The 16,134-nt window shown below is 37.4% G+C and overlaps 1 protein-coding gene across 3 annotated transcripts in view; it reads right to left on the bottom strand.

The window, feature by feature from the left end:
- Nucleotides 1-391: 391 nt before the first annotated feature.
- Nucleotides 392-16,134, bottom strand: part of Phf20l1 (PHD finger protein 20-like 1) — a 73,838-nt gene continuing 58,095 nt past the window's right edge. For all 3 annotated transcript variants that reach the window (XM_013521338.1, XM_013521337.1, XM_013521336.1), the window contains 7 exons: nt 15,343-15,507; nt 11,104-11,285; nt 10,003-10,102; nt 8,484-8,679; nt 6,227-6,584; nt 4,807-4,969; nt 392-3,275 (listed from right to left, as the gene is read on the bottom strand). In XM_013521338.1, coding sequence (XP_013376792.1) covers nt 3,133-3,275; nt 4,807-4,969; nt 6,227-6,584; nt 8,484-8,679; nt 10,003-10,102; nt 11,104-11,285; nt 15,343-15,507 — 1,307 coding nt within the window. In that variant the 3' untranslated portion in view covers nt 392-3,132. The remainder of the gene's footprint in view (nt 3,276-4,806; nt 4,970-6,226; nt 6,585-8,483; nt 8,680-10,002; nt 10,103-11,103; nt 11,286-15,342; nt 15,508-16,134) is intronic.

Below are 16,134 nucleotides of genomic sequence, written 5' to 3'. Positions count from 1 at the left end.
GGAAGGGAAATAGTATGCTTCATTTTGAACAAAGCAAAATAGAAACACTTGAGAGGAAGCAAGTCAGTGAAGGTGAGTGTTAGGAAAGTGGTTTTACCAAAAACTATAAGAATAACGAAGTTCCTTTAAGAAAAAAAGTATGCAAATTGCTCTTAAAAGTGCAAAAATAAAAACCACAAACAAGTAGGAGGAAGTACAAATTATATTTATCAGTACTATACTAAGAGGGTTCCTTCCCCATCTAGGCTCATTCTACTTCGTCTGAATGGTAAATAAAATACCACCTCTTCAAGAAACATTCTCTAATTTATCCCTGTATTTAAATATATAGTGATTTATAAAAAGAAAGACTAAAAGGAAAAACAACTCATCGATGCTTCTCACAATGAACTTGCTTTTCCAAAACTAATTTATTCTCTCAAAAAATGAAAGGCTCAGCCCACTATTTCCTAAAAGGCTTTAGCCAATTGCTGGATGGGCATGTGCATATAAATAATTTGATATCTGAAGATTAGATTTCCAATTCATATACATGTAAGCAGAGTAAAACTTCACGTAATTATGGATGAAACTCCAATTTGCAGCCTGCTAACAAAGTAATCTAATTTTAAGATATGAATTTAGTATACTATTGGAAATGCTTAGGACCAGAAATCTTTTGGAGCTTGAATTTTGGTGGGGGGAGTCTGGAATATTTGCATTTAGATAATGAACCATATTAGGGATAAGGCCCAAATCTGAACTTGAAACTCATTTATGTTTCATGCACACCTTATGCACACAGCCCGAAGCTCAGTATATAGAGTATTTTTAGTGAACCTGCAGTTTGATTGTGATCTGCCACTGGGGTTTAGGTGTGGAATTTTCTACTTGCAGCATCTCTCAGTACTCAAAAAGCTTCTCATTTTGAAGTATTTCAGGCTTTTGGGTTAAGGATGCCCAACTTGTACTATAAGTGTCCATTAATTTAGCTGTGTCCACCAGCAATGGAGAAGACTAGTACTACTGGGAATGAAAGGTCTTCTGTGTGTGTGGTAAGAATCTAGGCAACACCACTATTCATACATTACAGATGCCATGATTTGCTCCATTTCTAAAAGAGAGAAGATGCAAATTCAATGTCCAGACTTTAACTATGACAGGAATCATGTTAGAGTCATTATTTTTAAATAAAATGAAAGGTATACCATCAATCTTAGAATACAGACATTATCAAATTTACTCCACACATAGAAAATAGGCACTATTTTTTACTTTAATATGCAAATTTAAGCAACTACCCCACAATATGACCTCTGCTAAAGCTTTTATCTATAAGGTCTTTAACAAAGTTAATGTATCACAAGCAAATACAGAGAACTACATTTTATGTCTATTGATCTTTGGCACATTTGTCAACTTGGAGAGTCTCAAAAGGCAATAAAAATTCTGACAGTGTTGCACATTCTTTTAATCTTTACATGAAAATATAAGGCCGCAAAAAGGCAAGCTGAAATTTCAGGATATGTGGAATAGTTTTAATAAAGAGTTTTACATATAGTACCTTACATATAGAACAGTGTGTTTGCAAATTTAAATAATATCTGAATGTACAGTGGCATGTATTCTTATCAAAGATAAATTCAAGTTCATTGTCTATCAGTTCTAAAATGCATTTATACAGACTGCTAGAACTGATAAACAGAATGAGGCATAAAATATTCAAGTGTTATATGTCATCAAAAAGCCTCCTCTAAACAGTCTTTTCTCCCCTTTTTAAAAAAATTTCAAAACCTGTACATACATTTTAATTTTTAAAAACAGTCTGTTAAAAGGTAACATTTCATGTTAACCACCAATTCATATAGTCTATAGTAATAAAACTAGATATGTGTGATATAAATATGTCAATTATGTACATATGTATGTTGAGAGTTTAAACAAGCACACATGTATGCATACCTGCAATGGAGCACTGGGAGCACATACAACTCACATGAGGACTGGCACGCAGTAGGACCTAGGCTCAAAATCCAGCAATAGCTAAGACAGCAACTTAGTTGCCTTTGGTTTCAGATATCTGTCCATTTGCGGTCAAAGCTAAAAGTTTTGAGTGCACACATATTTTTTAAAAATAAAATTCATCTTCAGAAATGAAGTTTTTCCAGTATTTCACTACTAGCAGTTAAAAAAATCCACAGCCACAAATTATTTTGATACTTTTGTCACTCCTCATCCCAGCTGAGGTTATTTGTAATTTTTCCTGAAGGCAACACCAAGCATATCCAGGACCAAGTGGCAAACCGAAGCCTGAATATTGTCATTCAACCATGTATCTGATATAAATAGTACATGCGAGATACAGGTTTCGTTTGGACTGATGCATTATGCAAGATGTGGGGGTGGGAGAAATCCCACAATATTTAACATCTTCTTTCCAGCAGTTATCATCAACATTTGGCACATCGGACCCTTCTGCAAGCCAATTTGTTTTTAATGAGCTTAATGCCTGCAATAAATTCCAATTATTTGGTGATTGTTTTCTAAACACATTCATAATGAAGAATTCCACAATTGCTTCCCTAAGAGTGAGATTTCTAATGCCGGTTTTCCAATTAAGGACATTTATCACCCAAGAAAAAGCTCATGATCCTATAAAAGTTTAAATAACCTAAACTTCCGCACAGCTGGATCCAACTGCTGAGAAGGCAGTTCTTACAGCAACCTTGTAGAGCTTTCCAGAATTTAACTTTCCTTTACCATTTTGTTTTCGGCCAAATGTTGGTTCATAAATGTGGATCTTTCTACTAAAAACTACATAAACACATCGTATTTCTTTCTACAGGTTTTGAACTTCAGAGAAGCAACTATTCAAACATCCTGGCAATTTGATTCCCTTAGTATAGATTATGTTCTACTTCATCCATCCTTGGCATATAAAACATTATCATTTGCAGCTTGCTCACATATTTTTTAGTATTAGCTTCCTTGATAAAGTTGCTCTTCATTTTCCTTTCCAAGGTGGCATCCTACTGACATTGCACCAACTAACCAAACATTACTAAGCTTTTTAACCATCTACTCAGCAATCATGTAGATAAAAGTGATTCCACTGAAGACAGCCACATTCTTTTCATTAAGTGATCACTGTTGTCATACAGAGCAAACAGTCGCTATTTGTTGTACTTTGCCCATGTCAATTAGGAGCTGTTTTATATGTCGTTTAAGTTGGGGCAGTCTTGCAAGAGGATCTGGCGGCTCTAACTCCCCTGTGAAATCAAGCCAGCTTTCCAGAACTGTAAGAGAGAAGACAACACACATATTTAAATGGCATCTGGGAAAGTAGTTCAAAGATGGTATAATTAGAAAGCTGTGATGGAGCTGAGTTCACTTCCCTGCCTTTAAAGACTAACACACTCAAGCCTTTTCTGGCAGATTCAGGGTTGTTTATTTTCCACTCAACAAGAGTTCTAGTCCGTCCCCATAACTTTTACCTGTTATTTAAAATGATTTTCTTTTTCTTCTTTTTTTTAATGATGCTGGGGGTGGAACCCAGTAATCTACCACTAAGCTACTTCTCTGGTGCATTTCTTCCTTTATATATTTACATATATATAAACTAAATTCATTCAGAATGTCTCCTTTTACCCTTTTGTGGAACAGGAAACAATAGTTTCCTATGCATGCTCAAGCTTTCTACTGTTTGAATTTGAATCATTTCTACTTTTTAAAGAAGGAAAAGAGATGGCAATTTTTCAGTGTTCCTTTCAGCTCCACTATTTCATTACTTTTTTAAAGATATGAATGTGTACTAAAATTCTAGGCAGAATGCAATTGATTACATTCATTTTTTGTTTTCCTTTAAAAATTTACCCTAAAATATGGAATTGTCTTAAGTTGCACTTTCTTTTCTTCAAAAATCTACTCAAAATATATACAACAAAAACTGATGGGAGATACTTCTGACATGAATGGCCATCTCTTCCCTTCTCCGAGGGTCAAGGAAAGGCAGTAGTGGACCAGGGACAGAGCTCAGCAGCACAGTGTCTGCCTGGTAAGTGCAAGGTCCTAGGTTCAATTCCTAGCACCAAAAAAAAAAAGAGAAAAAGAAAAAGAAAAAGAAAAGGCAGTGAGAGCTCCAACTCAGTACAGTAGTAAAGTAATACAAGGTTTGACAAAAAAGAAAACAATAAAGGGGGAAGCACAATGTAATCTATGAGGTTAGAAAGAAAACAGGAGTCAGAAAGCATAGGGTGAAGATTGGAGAGGGAATCTGGTAATCCATCTTATTCTTTCTGGCCTACTTTCTAGGGCTTCTGTGTGATAATAAAATATTAAAATGTAAGAGAAAACCACCTGAAGATCTGCATGCCAACTTAAGATCTACCTACTTAACCTCACTGGAGTTTGTTAATTCCACTTAACAAATACTAATGAAAGTGAATATACAGAATATTTTTCTCTTCATATTTCAAACATGTTTAAACTCCATATACAGTTCTGACTTCCAAACAAAATAAAGTTCACTGAAACTAATGAATATTCTGTACATGTTGTATATTGAGCCAGGCAAGTGGGTAGTGTTTAATAAATATCTATATATCTTACTCAAACCAAAAAAACCATACACATACAAACCCCACCAAAATATACTAAGATAACACCCGGTCACTTTGGCGTAAGCCCCTAAGACCCTACATGTGCTAAGTACAGCATAATAAAGTGAGAAAGCTGTGTTAGTATAGCAAACATTGGCAGCTTTCACTCCAATGTTTAAGCACTAACAAACACACTCAGTACTAGTGTTTTAGTTCTTTGTCAAGTTACCATCAACTTCTTTTTCTATGAGATCCATCCTGCTGGTGACTTCATTCTGCACGTTTTCAATGTGGGTGAGGAGATTGAGCTGCCACTGAAGATGTGCATCTCCTGGGTCTTCAGTGCCCTTTTTCTCATTATGAATAACTGTCTTATTCCCAGCAGCTGGATTCTTTTCCAAAGGACCATTGAAAAAACAAACACAGAGAACTGATGAAATGCAGTCAAAAGGGGGGAGATGCATTAAAAAACCTCATCCCCTCCATGATCACTGCAATCTAATGCGCTTCTTGGAAGACTTTTCAGGAAGTGTGGGCACCCACCAAATTACTTCAGGTGGTCTTTAAGAGTGTATATGCCCACTCTGTCTCCCCACAGGTCTAGAATGTGCTAGCCAGGGAGAGGGCTTCAATAAAATGTACTACATAAATGAAGTCATTAATTCTACTCCATAATTAGAATGACCAGACAATTTGGACCAATTAATTTTGAATGGCAACCTAAGTGGAGTGAGGGCAAAGCAAAGATAGAAAAATCAATGAAATTGTCAAAGACCAGTATAAAGTCTAGTTAGCTACAGACTGGACTTTACTGTTGCAGTCATCAGGAGTCCAAAATGCTTAACATATGCACACAAAATTTGAACCTAGATATGCCACATATAATTGATTTCACAGGAAGGATACTATTTTGACAAGACAGTTTACCACAAATTTTAAGAAATATAGTATTTTCAAACTCAGTTAAGTATTTATTTATAGAAATTACTTGATAAGGAAGACTAAAACATAAAGAACTAATTTTAAAATGACCTTGCTAATTGATAATAAAAAATGAAGGTGTATTTCAAAGATAATCCCAATGGAGACAAGCTAAATTCAAAGATATTCCATGTACATACAGTGTTTAAGAATTCAGCTTACTGAATAGGGGGATTAATATGCATTACAAATACGCTAAACTTTAAAAAAGACCAAGTGCCATGTCTTATTTAAAATACATAATAAAGGCAGGCAAAGTACGCCCATACATATTTCCATGTTCTCACATACATTTTCATTTGGAACACAGTGTGGTTCACTAGTTTCGGAAAGCATCCACTTAGGTACTTTTAAAACTGAAACTTTTGTTGGGGAAACAGTTACAACAATTCTAAATTAAGGAATAATTAATTCAGAATATTTAATAATATAATTATATAAATATATTATTTAATTATATTAATTAATTATAAATAATTACTAATTTAATTTTTAATTAAAAATTTAAGTGGATAGTGTTTTCCTAGAGAGAATACAAAAATACCTTGGGTTTAACCAGGTATGTCATCTTGGCAATATCAACACAACCCGGGAATTCAGTATGCTTTACTTGATAGTTTCCCTATTTTGTTCTGTCACATTACAGAAGACAGATGAGCCAGCTGTACCTTGTCTGGAATTCCATGTTCTTTTGAGTATTGGAAACAGTTTTTTTCTCTTGTGGAGAATTCTTGTTCTTCCTCAAAACTGCTCATATCATCATCATCTGAGCTCCCAGGGTCTGCAAGAGATCTACATTCCTGACCAAAATTTGGTGGCTTTTGATAGCTGTGCTCACTTGTTATATAAGTTCCTTCCATTTTTAGGGGCAAACGAAGAGGTTCCTTATGGTTCTGTACATATCTTTTTTCTTCTATATTAACTGTGTCTTGACTTATTTTTTTTTCTGCTCCAACTATTACTTGATCTTGGTCTTTTCGCTTCCCAGAATAAGCCCAGAGATGAAGGTCAGGATGGTGCTTATTTCTTAAAAGTAAGTTGGAGAAACAACAGTTCAGAAAAATACAATCTAGTGACAAGTTGAAGACCATAATAAATTTCAGAAGTAGGGTAGGAGGTCAGGATTCAAAACAAAAGCAAAGGTATTCAAGTGAATTTGTTCCAACATTTCATCCAAAACATAAATTCTTTCAATTTTAAATTGCCAGAAAAATGAGGTCGGCTATAGCTCAGCAGGTAATTCTGAAAAGGCATCTGCCAGGCAGGCTAGTGGTAAGAGGCTAGGACTGACATGGTGTGAGTAAAAAGCCTAAGTGTAAGAAAGCATGATGCCCTCAGGGATTATGCATTAGTGCAGGCAGAAAGTTTGAGAACACAGCAACAATTTATGCAGCAGGGAAAGACTCTGAGAGCATGCTGGAGAACTCAGACTGTTTACAGGCAACAGGAAGAACACTCTTGTAATAAGCAGAGACCAGCTCTTCTTTATCTTTCACTAACATCATGCTTCCAGCAGTCTGGAGGATGAAAGTGTGTAAGACTAGAGCCACAATGAGTCGGAAAGCACAGCAACTGTGAAGTGAAATTAAACAGCTGGCTGAGAATGTACCAGAGAGGACAGCCAGCAATGAACCAAATGATGTTTAGCAGTCACAGGGGAAAGCATGCAGGAGACTCAGGAAAAGGGATGGAACGAGGCAAAGGGGCAAACTTTTGGCCAAGGCAAGTAGCTTCAAACGAAGAAAATCTTGTGAAGAACCAGATAATCAGCCAATTTTAAATAAAATATGGGGGATTTTATTTGTTATTTTAAGTAACTCTTGTCAGGCTTTAGGAAGGAATGAACATAAGACCTTGAAGCACATTCTGCAAGGATGCATAGGGAGCTTGAAGCTTTTCTTTAAGGGAAAACTACTGGGAACTAAAACATTTGGTGCACAGCAGAGAGGTGAATTCTAGGGTCTCTGGCTCCCTTCACCAATCTTGAGGTGACTAAAGAATATGCTCAGCCTGCCTAGAAATCTGTTTCATCACCACAGTATTCCTGAAGGAGGACAAGGTAAGGGGTTCAACACAGCAACTAAACTTGATTTTGTATACATGATGAGAATGTAAGAAAAGGACTATAACTGGTTGAAATGCTAGATGCTATACTGACTTTTAACCACTCTCATAGATTCAAGAGTAGGTCGCAACAGTCTGTCATCCAAAAAGTAACCTTTCTTTCCTTATTTAAAAAAATTTTTTTTTGGAGACAGGGTCTCGCTGTGTAGTTCAGGCTGGCCTTGAGTTCACTATGCAGCCCAGGCGGGGCTCAAACTTGCAGGGATCCTCCTGCCTTAGCCTCCCAAGTACTGGGATTACAGGCATGCACCACCACACCTGGCCTTCTTTCCTTATTTTTAAAAAGTAGCCTTAATTTGAATCTATTTTTTCTTCCAGGTTGCTACGCTGGATCTTCAAAGGCCATCTGTATTCTTTGTTCTTACATTTACACTGGACCCTTGACTTTCGAACTCAATTCGTTCCCAAGGGCTGGTTCTAACTCAAGTGGTCAACTGAAGGCTCAGGCTCCTATACACAGCCTTCAAAGTCTCCTGTACACAGGGAGATCTGTGTCCTTAGAGACATAGTGGCCCGGGATTTCTCAATTAACCCCATATAGGAAAGGATGCTGTAATGTTCCTTCTAGAACTCTTTAAGGTTTAAATCTGTACCCAAGACCATTTGGAAGCACAAGCAGCCAGAATTTAGATCATAACTCAAGACTTTAGTCATTAAGTTAAAACTAAGATTCTGGTCATAACCCAGGTTGTTCGTTCATAATTCAAGAGTCTACTGCATAGTCAACTGATTTTCTTCTGTTTTTCAGATTTCATTCAGTGTACACCACAGTGGCACCTCACTTCACCACCTTTCACTTACTTCAGGATTCCGATTTTGAGCTGTAAGCCATGTAGCACTTCTGTCACACCATAGACGTCAGCAAGCAGATGATGTGTGGACACTATTTTTTTGGCATTGAGATGGGAATAGTTTTCTTTTAAAAACGACAACCCACACATTCTCCCATTATTCAACCACTCCTTATCGTAACGATATTTTGCACTCCACCTCTGACCTGCAGATGAAGTTGACACAAGAATCACAAAGGGCTGCACTTCCTCAGCTCTCCCTCTCGCTGCGACCCCACTCAGGTCACGCAGTAAATAGCAAGCTTTGGAACCCAGAGTGGATGCAAAATAAGATGTAGACAGGATGGTGTAGCATGATGCTCTCCACGCTTTCCATGTCCCTGCCCACTAAGGAGACTGAAAAACCCTGTTAAGGATGCAGTCAGCAGCAAACAACATCTGTGAAGGGACCCCTAAGTGCACTGTTTTCGATTTTTTCATATATCAGTCATCTGTTCTCTAAAACAGCTCAAGTGTTGGATAGAACTTAGAGATTCTTTTTTTTCACTAACCACTGTTGTTTTGGTCTGGATGAAGCACAGAATTCTGGCTGAGTAAACAGTGATTCCTCTCTCATGTCTGTGACTTTACAGAATCCTGTACCATTCTGTGGCCTTAACATTAATAGAAATTAGATCCTATTACAATCAGATGTGCATGGATCTGTGCCGTCTACTATTCTATGGGATAGTTAAAGACATGGTTTGAATCAATCATTTTACGATAATGTTTGGCAAATAAATAGCACCCAATAAATGCTACTGAATGAAGGACAAAAGTCTACATTTGTTACCGAACGAATAATAATGAATAAAGGTCCACAATATATGTTGATGAATGAATAAACAAGTGTCTACATTCATATAGGTCTGAATAATGCCCATTTCCTACTGTGACTTTTTTCTTATTGTAGGAATGGAAACAATTTAATTGAATATACCCAGTGACTCTGTGCCTCTGAGGCTAAAATTATAGTCAATGTGATAAACACGCTCCTTGAAGAAACTCTTAACATACAAGAAAGTACAACGGAGTGGGAGTCAAAAGGCTCAGGTTTCATCTCAGTTGGCCATGTCTAGTCCACTGCTTTGTACAAGGAATGCAGCTTTCTGTGCCCTAGCTGCCTCCTCCGTAAAATAAAGGATCAAAGGCAATGACCTCATCTGTTCGACAATGAACTGGACACATAGCATTACCAAAAACTTTTTCTTCAAAACATGTTAGGAGGGATGCAAGTATAGAGTGCTGCTTCACTCAAATCACCATAAATATGCCTGGATGGAAATCAATGCACAGGAAAAGATAAAGGCTGATTCTTTAACAGGAAAAAGCCATATCTCTACCTTTTCATGCTAATGTGCTTGTCTTCATAATATGAGTGAAACCATAACTGTAAAAAACTATTTGAAACTCTAAGAAGGAAGCTGACTCTAGCCCGCCAGCAATGGTGAAGTCTCAGCATCTTGCAGTCAGCACAGAGAGGCACTTACCCGGAGGGTCTCGGCAGATGTAGCAGATGTACTGCTCCGGGATGCTCTCCTCCAGGAGCCCCATGCACACACTATGCTGCCAGCACAGGCACTCTTCACACTGCCAGAGAACAGAGGAGACGACAGTGCGGAAGGCCATGCTAGCAGCACACAGTGAGGGTGATGCCCTGCTTTCTAATTAGCTGGCACACCTTCTGGCCACGCTCAGTCCACTTCTCAGTTGAAGTAACAAAAAGCAAATCATGACTTATGATGCATGTTATCTTTGAGATAGTCATATATTTAAGAAATTCCTTTTGTTGCACCTATTAATATACGTTTTGATAAATTGCTTAATCATAAATGTCAGAATTTCCCTTATCTATTCCCAATTGATTGTAATCATGTCCTGAAAATTTTAAAATATTTTATTAAAGTACAGATTTTTTTTTTTTTGACAGGGCCTTGCTAAGTTGCTTAGACTGGTCTCCTGCCTCAGCTCCCAAGTAGCTACACACCAGAATTTCTTTTTTAAAGATTGTAGCAATGCCACGAGAAGTCACCCTTTAATGTGCTACTTGTGGTAAAAGTATAAATGTCTGGTTTATTTGAAAATACTATTCAAAAAGTGGATAAAAATGAAACGTTTTATTCCTATAACTAACATCTCTAAATCTTCTATGTCATCACAAAAAAGGGGCTATGCTTCACTTTCTTAGATAGTCCTCCTGCAGAGAATTTTGACAGAGTTCTTTCCTACTTTGAATAACGGAGACTGACTGTATACTTCTAATTATTAAGCATCCTGGACACTGACCAGTCGGAGAAGAACCAGTGTGGGTGACCCTTCAATGTGAGACTCACCCACTTTAATAGCCCTACAGAGTTTTAGTTTGAAGGCCTCAAACTAAAACACCCTAGTAAAGCAAAAATGACTATAATAACTGTCTGCTTCATTTGATGAAGAGATTTCCTAATCTTTACACTGGTATATGAAACCTGACAATAAATTAGGAAGTCTGTCTTCAGTTAGATGACTAATGAAAAGGGAACACACTCTGATCCACCTGCTGAGCACCTGGAATAATTTGATACAGCAGGGCAGAGAGGCTAACAGACTACCTGAATCATGAAGCCGTTCTCCTCATCCATCTCACAAATGCATCGCACAATCTCATTAAGAGCATCGTCTTCATCCTGAGATTCCTCAAAATTAGTTGAATCAAAGTCTTGATTGTATTCATCCCCACTCAAAAGCAAACTCTCTGTTGAAGAATCATCTAAGAATTCCATATCTGATAAGTCTAGAAGATACATGAAAAGTATACTCAGTACATTTTTCTCCATTCTTATGTCATTGTTTAGAAAGAAAGGAGTTATGGGAAGTGGTTCTAAGCTATTAAGAATTTACACAGGGAGAAAATAAATATGAATAGACCACTTGCCTTTGATCAAAGAAACACATTATTTTTGAAGCTTAGGTAATTATGATGGATTCCATCCTAATGTATGTACCATGGTAAATATCTCCTGTCTTTAGGTTTACAGAGCTAATAATAATAATTTAAATTTTTATAGTTCTCATACATTTTCACAAATACTACCTTTTTGATTCAGTGTTTTCACAAAAATTAGCCGTTTTGGTTGTAAGAAAGAGCAGGCTTTATTATTTAAACCACAGAGATAAACAACTGTAAATAAGTGAAAGAGCTTGCTGCCTAGGGTCTACTACTAATAATCTTCCTAGTAGTATTAGTAGCATTAATTACCACTGCACTTGATATTCACCAGATACTAAATGAAGCACTCTAATTCGGTTGAGGAATACAGCCAGGCAGTCATAAAATCAACTGAATACTGACCACCTGACTCTAAAGTAGGTGAGATTTTTTTTCAACTTCTTTCGTTTTCTAATTTTGTTATTAGCATATGCTTGTGATACACAGCAATTACATTCATTTGGGGGAATTGCTACAAATTAATTTAATTTAAATAAAAGTCTTTAAAAAATTAAGAAGCATATTCCAGATACTACAGTATATGGATGACCATGACAGACAATTTGATTTAAATATAGGTTTTCAGTTTATGTTTATAACTGAGTTGATACAATACCATTTTATTTAGACTATTGAGAGAAAAGTAAAGCAAGATACACATAAGGGAGCCTTCATTAATAGCATTATCAGAGAAAAAATGACTGGACACTGAAGAAGATTTTGCAATACCATACTTAAGAAGGAATTTTGGGAAAATTGTGTCATCACAAGACACATGGTAGGTGACATTATCGCTACTGCTGTACGCTTCTGAAATGGAGGCTACTGCACTGGGAACTTTGACCATAAAGGTGACTCTATCTCACTTCTATAGACTCTAGTCACAGTCCCATTTGTTCCTTCCCCTGCTTATCATTTATCTCCCTTTGCTACATCAGAATCAGTGCAGCAAGCACAATAATGCAGGACATAACTGAATGTTACATCCCTAGCACTTAGAATGAAACATGATATATATAGTAGCCATTTAGAATGTCTGTGGGGAGCTAAGGAGGGAGTCAATAGAGAGAAAATTTTCTTTTCATAGACCAGATGGAAGTTAGCTAGATTCCAACTACAAAAATTCATGCCATCTATGTTTTAAATATTTTATAATGGGATCAGTAATACAGCATATGCTTATCATACACAAAGAAAGCCCCAGGTTCAATCTCTAGCACCATGGAAAAATTAACAAATAATATTTCATACGACTTAGTGTCTCTTTTTATCAGCTTCTAATCTTGCTTACTTTCCATGACTCAATATTTTTGAATGTCTTATTTTTGATTTATTAAAGTAAATGTTCCCTTTTACTTGGGATCTTAGGGTATCCTAGAGAAAGTCAGTAGAAATGAGATAATGGTCAAGAAATATCTGAAAATATTCAAGAAGCCAGATACATATCCATCAGATACTGAGTATCTTTCTAATATTAATAATACTACTGCTTTTGACAGTCTAAAGTGGAAAATTTCAAGCATCCATAAGCCTACTGGCTGAAATACAAAACTAGTATTTTCTCCTGGGATTTCCTGAATACAAGGTTCATGCTTCATAATGATAGAGTAGAACATGGATTAAGAGTTTCAAATACTGCTACAACACACATATGGTACCAAATGGCAATCATGACACAATAATGAACTGAAAACTGTATCACCAAAAGGAGTTAGTGTGCAACATATGTATACTTGCTTGGTGGCAGCCTTCAAATTTATAGTGTTGGCATGGAAAATGACAAAATTCATCAGAAAATCCAAGTGAATAGCTCCAAGCATTAAACATACGCTTGGCTGGATTATGGAGGCTGAGTGAAAGGATAACGAGGGATTTTTGCTTAAGGAAAGCAAATAAAAGTGCCTCTTCCATTTACCTAGTGGGAACCAAGTGAATGGCTCTAACTGAATGTCACAGGACAGTTTCCTTTGAACTGTCAAACCATCACCGCTATTTCCCAAGACAATATCCTCAAAGTGTTCTTTCCAAACCAGCAACACTGTCCTCACCTAGGCACTTAATAGCAATCAGAAGTTTTGGATAGAGGCTCAGACACTGTTCTCACAATCTGTCCAAGTGGTAGTGATACTTCCTCACACTGGAGGACCTCGGCCTCTATCAGCATCCTTTTTCCTTTCTCCCAGACTGATGCTTGATCATAATAAGGGCAGGGTGGAGAAAGAACTGACGTGCACATGTATGGCTCTTTCCACCTTTCTCAAGTGTTCTTTTTCTAGTACCACCGCTAGCTTGGATAGAAACTTTTATCCGCCAACACTGCCTAGCAAGAGACCACCATCAGACAGTGACAGTCTACAGTATATGCATGCTCTTGGTGACTTCCAACCCAGAAGCTATAGCTTGAAGAGATCCTCCCTAAGTCTTACTTTACTGTGTGCTGTGGTAGGGCCCAGGACCGGTATGTTTTAAAAGCACCATAGCAATGACTATCATGTATACCTGGAGTGAAGACCCACTAGACCAAATAAGAAAAAAAAAGAGACTTGTATTTGTTGGAAAAGCCTGCCAAGAGGAGCAGGATAAACTTTTTCTTAATCCTTTTCCCCACTTCAAACGTTTTTTTTTTTTTTTCTTTTTCTGAGGAAGAATCTCACTGTGTAGTTCAGGCTGGCCTTGAACTCACTATGTACCCACTGCATTTCTCCTGCCTCAGCCTCTTGCATGCTGGGATTATAGGTGTGCACCACCACACCCACTTCAAACTTTTAAAAATTAAAATTTTAGAGGTACTGTGTACTTATTTCATATTAAAGGGAAGAGAACGCTCTTCTCCACAGTGAGCCAGGGAGTAATCACCTAGAACCAAACAGGGAGTAAATAAACAGTGCAAAAGAAAACAAAATGTAGTGTCTACCAGGTAGGGCACTCAGAAGAGAAAAGAGCCCACCCACCCGGTCTCTGGGCTTTACCAAGGATGATGATTCTATGTTTATTTCGCATTCCTTACTCTGGTCCCTGCCTTGGTGAAACTACTCTCAAGGCACTGTCAGCACTGTCTAGAGCAGGGAGACTCACCTACCACACACAGTAACAGAAAGAAGGTAAAAGACCTTTAACACCTTTCACGGTCAGAACTGCACTTAGAGGAGACTGGAACAGATTCCAACTGCACTGCTTTTTTCACCCAGCATGGCCTAATGCCTAAATAAAGGCACCTAAATGCTAAGTATGTATAAATCACTGACTTCACCACTGTCTATCTTTGGTCACAGGTGTATCTGTGACTAGGAACTCAAAAAAATATATGTATTTTTTTTTTTGTCTTTTTGAGACAGGGTCTCACTATGCAGTTCAGGCTAGCCTTGAGCTCACTTTGCAGCCCGGGCTGATCTCGAACTCGCAATGATCCTCCTGCCTCAGCGTTCCGAGTGCTGGGATTACAGGCGTGTGCCACCACACCTGGCCTCAAAAGTATATTTTTTAAGACAACAATAAGTATTTGGTTAAAAAAGCAGTCTTTGGGGTAAAGATAACCTTTGATTTAAATTTTAACACTAACTAACCCATAAAGTTACTATAAGCTTATTTACCTATAAAATGTTTATGAAAACACTCTTTATAAATTGGTAGTAAAGTATATACGAATACATGTACACAACACCTATGGAAGTTTAGTACAGACACTGATACTAGTTTCCTTAAATGCAGCTCAAATTTCTAATGTTGAGATTTCCCCATAAGTTTATGTAATAACTTTGTAAATCCTGTGTCCTGCTTAAACAGGCATTCCACAAACTACATTTATTCTCAGTTCCACACTTAGGACTTTAGTCTGTTTTAACTATCACACAGTTAAACCTACTTTCTCCACTAAGATCAACAGACAGAATAGCCCGTGGGTACTGATAGGCTGTAGTTTTCTCTGTAAACATGCTCCTTGGAGCCAGAGAACTCCCAGAAGATCGAGTCAGCGGAGAACAGCACCTTTCCAAAAATTCTAAGGAATTGTCTTCATAGTCTGAATAGTCTGTAACATAAGATACATAAGGAGGTATTAGTCAAGTAATCAAGAAAGGTCACCGCAAAACTCATGAGGAAGTCACACCCTGGCACACATAGAGTAACTATGCCGCTACTTTCTCTCTTCTACAATCATTTAGATCATTATATATCTGGTAAAACAGGGTTTGGCACAAACACTGAGGAAATCAGTATACCTCACACGGTGTACAGAGCAGGGATCACCAAGTTCTACCTGGCCGCAGTAGACTTTTGTCAAGTAGTTCAAAACTGAAAAGTGACAATTTCTACATTCTCCTAGACTACGAGCATCATCAAATTTGCAGTAAAATATTTAAGATTATGTTAGCCTATTGTAATTTGCTAAGAGATGCTCTTGGTATTCGCACATTATTACAGTGATAATTTGATCAATAAATCTTTCAAACAAAAACCTCTGAAGGAAATGAATTGGTCCTAAAAGAATTGTCCAAGCTCTGTTCTCAGTTTGGGAAAAGCTACAGGTGCACAAAAGGGGAACGCCCTCACAGCTTACAAGGGGTATGGGGCCTGAGAGAAAGGGAGATCAGAGCAGGATGACCTTAGCACATGTGAAGCCTCCACGGCTAAGAGCATCCGACTCACATGAGACTGC

Source organism: Chinchilla lanigera, unplaced genomic scaffold (genome assembly GCF_000276665.1).
Source record: "Chinchilla lanigera isolate Chin_1 unplaced genomic scaffold, ChiLan1.0 scaffold00060, whole genome shotgun sequence".
Classification (NCBI taxonomy): Eukaryota; Metazoa; Chordata; class Mammalia; order Rodentia; family Chinchillidae; genus Chinchilla; species Chinchilla lanigera.
Note: the sequence above shows the minus strand (reverse complement) of the source record. Positions and strands in the feature narration are given on the sequence as shown.